The sequence below is a fragment of the Salvia miltiorrhiza genome, chromosome 7, assembly GCF_028751815.1.
Source record: "Salvia miltiorrhiza cultivar Shanhuang (shh) chromosome 7, IMPLAD_Smil_shh, whole genome shotgun sequence".
NCBI classification, from domain to species: domain Eukaryota; kingdom Viridiplantae; phylum Streptophyta; class Magnoliopsida; order Lamiales; family Lamiaceae; genus Salvia; species Salvia miltiorrhiza.
In genome coordinates, this window is record NC_080393.1 from 26061015 (window position 1) to 26066838 (window position 5824).

At 38.0% G+C, this 5824-nt stretch overlaps 1 protein-coding gene across 2 annotated transcripts; it reads right to left on the reverse strand.

Moving 5' to 3' along the window:
- Positions 1 to 1807: 1807 nt before the first annotated feature.
- On the reverse strand, positions 1808 to 5426 carry LOC130995683 (transcription factor BHLH094-like). 2 transcript variants are annotated; one of them, XM_057921072.1, is made up of 6 exons: positions 4823 to 5426; positions 4212 to 4403; positions 3976 to 4041; positions 3271 to 3339; positions 3046 to 3111; positions 1808 to 2310 (listed from the first exon to the last, which is right to left on the reverse strand). In XM_057921072.1, exons 1-6 carry the CDS (start codon positions 5366 to 5368, stop codon positions 2182 to 2184), a joined length of 1068 nt encoding a protein of 355 aa, XP_057777055.1. In that variant the 5' UTR covers positions 5369 to 5426; the 3' UTR covers positions 1808 to 2181. The 2 variants fall into 2 exon arrangements, with proteins under 2 accessions (XP_057777055.1, XP_057777054.1); XM_057921071.1 differs by having other exon boundaries at positions 1808 to 3111; positions 4823 to 5422.
- Between the last annotated feature and the right edge of the window lie 398 nt (positions 5427 to 5824).

A 5824-nucleotide genomic window follows, 5' to 3' on the forward strand; every position in this document is an offset into this window, starting at 1 on the left:
CTTTTACCTATGTTTAGGGGTGTAATCGAACTGAGCCGAACCGAATACTGGTGTGCTCAAGTTTGGTTTGTTAAGTATCGAATCGAATCCCGAACTTTACTTACCGAATACTTTGAGGTTCACGAGCGGCTCACGAGCCTAATCGAGCTTATACGAAATTTCTAAATTTATATTTATATTCAAAATATTGATTATTTTATTTTAAAAATAAATTATTTTATTTAAAATAATAAATATATTAATTATTTTCTTATAACAAATAAAATTAATTAGAGATTTAATACAATTATTATTAATTTTAGTGGATAAATATAAGTTATGTCTAATAATAATTTATATTTTTCAAGCTGAATCACTTGACGAACATGTTCACGAGCTAACGAGCCGAATACTACTAAGCTCAAGTTTGGTTTGTTTATTTTACGAGCTTCTCTAAACGAACTTGAACGAACTTTTTTCGAGCCGAGCTCCGAATAGTTCACGAGCAATTTGGTTTGTTTACAGCCCTACCTATGTTCGTGGAAGATCAAGTCACCGCACGTGAAACGAGTGCTTGGACGTCTGAATTTACACACTTTTACTTATAATTTTAATGATTATTTTATTGGGAATTACACCCTCAACAGTAAAAGATTAGGATTATATTGACATAATTAAAATGGTATGTACTTAATCCTCAACCAAAGACACATTTAGATGTGTGAATATGTGGAAGGGTGAAACGAGCGATCCTCATATCATGTATTCCTCTTTTTTTGGCAAATAATCATGGAGCCAAGAATTTAGCAGAGGATAGCATTGAGTCCTAATTCTTGACTAGAAATGACCTAACAATATACAATATATTTAGCATCTCAAAGATGCAGCTTCTTTCATTTTGCCAAAATACAAACTTTTTTATTGTTCTTGTGCCATCTTGGATCCATGGAGGAAAACACGTCCCCTCGACGTATCAGATGGCCGGAGAGGTACAACCGGGTGAGCTCATTGGAGGTGGAGGATCAAGCTCATGCAACCTCAACCGAATCCGAGCTTAGAAACTTGTGTCGCGATCTCCACGTGCAGATGCAGTCTGCTTGCAATGTCATAGACTGGGATCGCATATTCATGACAGCCTTAGCCACAATCTCATTAGTTCTAGTTGTCTTTGCATTCTTTCCTTACCTGCAAACTCAGATTGTCACAGACCAGCAATTCCAGCATATCTTTGTCCTAAAATCCTTAACAATCTCCGAGTTTCAGGCTGCGCCCGATCAGGTGACTGGGAAATGTGATGTTAGGTTCAACATCAGCAATCTTGGTGAGAGAAGCATCTATCATGAGACGTCTGTCATGTCGATTTTCTTGGATCACGAGCTGCTGTGGGTGTCCAGGACAGGTGACTTCTTCATAGATGTTGGTGATCACATGTTGTTCAATGTCACCATAAACACCACCACGGTTTCTGTCCCTGCCTCCTTCGTCCCAACAGCTCTCATGGAGAGCCGCTCGTTTCACAAGCCTCTCCGGTTCAAGCTCAAGTACGATGGGATGGTGCGGGAGGGCCTGGCCGCGTGGTTCGAGGAGAGGACCCATGTGTATGTCATTTGTGGTTGGGTTGAGATGCAGTTCATCAATGAAACCACCATTAGGGGAGGGCCAGCAAATTGCTCTCTAGATAATAATTAGGACTTTTTGTGTGTGTATTTGCTTTATTGTTACAGGCAGGCAGATTTCTGTACAATTGATTAGGCAGAATCAAGAAAAAGTTTTCGAATGAAGAATTAAGCAGAGAAACAACTGGTGTATGTATGTTTCTGAATATATGTGTAACAACAAAGCTTACTTTTATTCAACGAAGCAATCGACTTTGTGACATCCCAGTTTTAATGGCAATGACAGAGATAAATACAAGAATAAGAATTTAGAAGTTGGGAACAGGCATTTTACAATATCATTGATACTCTATGAATCATCTTCTTAATCGGATATAAATGGGGAGGAGCTCTTCTATAAAAGGAGACTGATGTCGGGCATGGATTGTTAGGATACAATCTTCAATAGCACCGTGCTCAAACACATCTACACCTGATTATAGGAACTGAGATTATATTCAGATTCAAGAAAATATGTATACTGTTGCAGTCGCTGAGGAAGAAGCACAGCTTTTCAATGCTCTTATTGGGCTAATTATGGGAGTTCTCACGATGATCGTTCAAAACCGCCACCAATCTGCATGTGTAGCCATTCTGGTGAAGAACCCCTACCGTATTCTCTTGTACTTTGAGAACCATATGCCATGCCAGAACTATCAAACGTTTGCTGAGAGAACTGTCCAATTGAAGTAAAACAAATATCGTCATTTTACAACGTTAACATTTCTGTATGCGATGACAGTAAAACATGCGAAGGTATTGTACTAAAAAGTAGGAATATTCTGTGTGTCGTGTGAGATTTCAACTGTTTCTTTCTAATATCGTGGATAATGTTATTATGTAGAGTAAGAAGATGGTCCTGCTACTTGATGCGTCTAAAGATTCTTAACATCCGTGTCACTTTGTGGGTGACTTACCAGTTGAGATGGTGGTGTAGGTTTATATTCAATTTACAAGGAGCATCTCAGTCGCAAGTAGCGTCGTAGGGATAGGATAAAGCTTGTTTGAAACTAAGGGTCCAAACTGGTTGATGTTGAAAGAAAGAATGACAATACCCAGAAGTTGATGAAACTTTGAATTGGCTGTTAATTTGTTCAAAAAAACAGTTTCAGGCCTTAGGAAAATTCCCTAATAAGCTTCTGCTAAGATGCCAATGAAGGTAGAAATCTCATATTTACCCAAAAATTACACTTTCAACCAACTCATACTTCTGTAGAAGCTATTAGTCAGACGACAGAATATGATTTATGAACAAAATCTCCCAGACATGTATCAAAATTTATTTATGAAACATTTTCCAGGGAGCATCTATCATCTTGAAGAATAAATGTCGAATTGCTTGAAATTTCAAGAAATGAAGAAGTTGAAATATTTTCAAAAAAGTTGGGGTGATTGTGTTTGAAGCACTTACATCTTTTGAAGGGTATCCATCAATGCTCACTCTTGCATTGACTGCTTCAAGCTTCATCGACAGAAACTGTGAGACATGTCAAGATTGATTAGAGCATATTCCAAGTGGATCAGTCAAGGTACACGGTACAACACAAAAAATCATGCAGACCCCCACCCCATCCCGACCCACCATGCACACGGTCCACACAAAAAGGATTTCAGAGAGAGAGAGAGAGTTATCTACCTCAACCTGGCGTTGTAATGATTGGATATAGTTTATAATCTCATCGAGCACTAATGCTTTGCCTATAACCTGAAACCAAAAATTGGTGTCATATAGTACTAAGTTTTTTAGAGAAAAAAAAAAGTATCAAGTTCCAGGAGTATCTGGCCAGAAAACAGAAAAAAATGAGAAAAATATATTTTGAATGCTGAAGTCTTTAACAATGGCTATCCTCAACAGAAATCAACAAATATTCACATAACAATCGAAATGAGAGACTGAACAGATGATTTGGTCAAAGAAAGAATATGTAAGGTCAGCACCAAACTCTCAAGACAAAGGTACAAAGAAAGTTGATAGCTGAAGACTTGTAAGAAATAGTAGATCACTGAGCAGCAATTACCCTAACCAAGTCATTTGAAAATAATGGACGAGTAATGAAAGAGTCCGATATATAAAGAAATATAGCTGTAAGAATTATGCATAAATATCAGTTTTTGTCATATAAAAAGCTTTCCACTACAAGCTTCAACAATGCTCAGAGCCCTCAACATCTTTTCCATAAGCCTAAATCCTCGAAAGCTCAGAAATGTTGCTAGCATATATATAGGGTAATTTTTTTAACGAGAAAAAGAAGAGACTCGTGTTTCTTAACAGTTCCATATAAGCTCAAGGGCAACTAATTTCTCTATGAGAGAATAGAGTGCAAGAGTTACAGATACTTACTTTATTACAACCAGGAACTAAATCTTGAAGAATTCTCATCCTCTCACTAATCTTTTCTCTCCTAGCCTGCAAACAGGATGGTGAAAACAAGAAAAATCACTTAATTACCATTCATCAACACTAACAAATCAATATACAGACTTATTTTTCCTCTTTAATTTTCTAACTGAAAACGATCCAAACCCCAAAAGCTCAGAAAGATTCAAAGAAACAGCGTCTTGTCATTTACGGTTTACCCTTTCAGCTAAACTGTGGCTATCAGTAGCTTGACCTCTTCTTGCTCGTACGTGGATGTAGTCTTGCTTTGATGGATCAGCTGGTTTTGCAAGTGCTTCTGACGCCTTAGTCGAATTCACTTCCCCTTCTGTTTTAGTTTCAGGAGCATGGTTGGATCCAACCGCCTTCAATCTCTTATTATCTCCTTCACTCTGCTCCGTGCCAACAACAATTTACAAAATTACAACTTCAAGCAAATTAAATTAACATCTCCCTTTTAATTTTTCACACAATTAATCTAGAACAATCAAATCACGCATAAAATTGAATATCCTCCACACTCACAGAAACACAGACATATGCAGACAGCTACAACTTATACATAAATTAAGAAGAATTCCTTATCAAACAGATCATAAGAAGTTAATTACTATATTACAAAAACTCGAAATCGCATGGCACTAGACCATCAACTGTTCAAGCTGGCAAGCAGCACCTATCGAATACACAAGAACTTGTTATCAATATCAAAACCAACAGGAAAACATACTGGTAAAGACGTCTAGGCACAAATGAATAAAATATTATTTACGAAAATTAAGTGAATCCGTCACTTCAAAAAGAGAATTACCATAACATTGTTGTTATTATTATTAGTAGTATTATTGCTGTTGCCATTGCTATTGCTAGTAGAAGCTCCTCCCTTGACACAGTCATCATCTTCGCGGCGCTTCCTAGAATTGTGATTTGGTGGAGTGTGATTCGATCTCTGGTCCATCACCATCGGATCCAAGCCCAATCCATACGACGTCGCAGCGGCATTCATCTGAAAAGCCGGCCAGATCTCAGCGAAGTTATAAACCCCGCCTTCATTCATCATGGCGGGGCCTTGTGGATCCATTGGGCGGTCAGGGCGAGCGGAGGAGCATGAATGTATAGATACAGGAGGGTGTGTGAATGTATAGGAGGGAAGGGGACAAATGGAGTGGATCTTCTTTCCTTGAAAGAGTGCAGGTTGTTGGGTGAGTACAGTACGCAGTGGCGTACAATGGCTACTACCAGCACACACACAGACACAGTGCTTCTCCAATCTAGAGAGAGAGAGAGAAAGAGAGACCTTGGGAGTTGAAAAGAAGTGACTTTGAGTGAGCTTTTCTCGGAGCCTCCAGCGCTTCATGTCTTAAGGCTTACGTGCTATTTTACTCTACAACTGGCTTACCTGCGCCTGCCACTAACACTTATTAGAGCATATGCGGTGGACAGCCTATCCGGGCTCTTAAAACTTAAAAGTGGTTCCACTATTTCAGACTTCATCTTCCATAATCTCTTAAATTTTGTGTTTTAATATTATTTTTAATTAATTTTAACATTGAATTTAATTGTTGAGAACATTTTAGTTGAATTATTGGATGAAGTGTCGGAGGAAGACATTTTTTATTAAAAAAAAATGAAGAAGAATGAAATGAAGTAGTGAAAAATGATAGAGTATGGCTTGTATAACAACTCAATTTATTCACCAGACGTCCAAGATCAGGTCGAGTGTAATTTGTAATGTATATTAAGCACTCGATGGCTCTTGCATATTCTTCCTGTGCAACAGGCTCACCCATATTTTTCTTCAAGTGAACATTCA

Coding starts and splice junctions, on each gene's coding strand:
- LOC130995683 (XM_057921071.1), bottom strand. CDS start 5,368: ATGAAGCGCTGGAGGCTCCGAGAAAAGCTCACTCAAAGTCACTTCTTT. Junction 4,404..4,822: donor ATAATAACAACAATGTTATG/GTAATTCTCTTT, acceptor GGCACGGAGCAG/AGTGAAGGAGATAATAAGAG. Junction 3,340..3,975: donor TAGTTCCTGGTTGTAATAAA/GTAAGTATCTGT, acceptor TTTTGGTTTCAG/GTTATAGGCAAAGCATTAGT.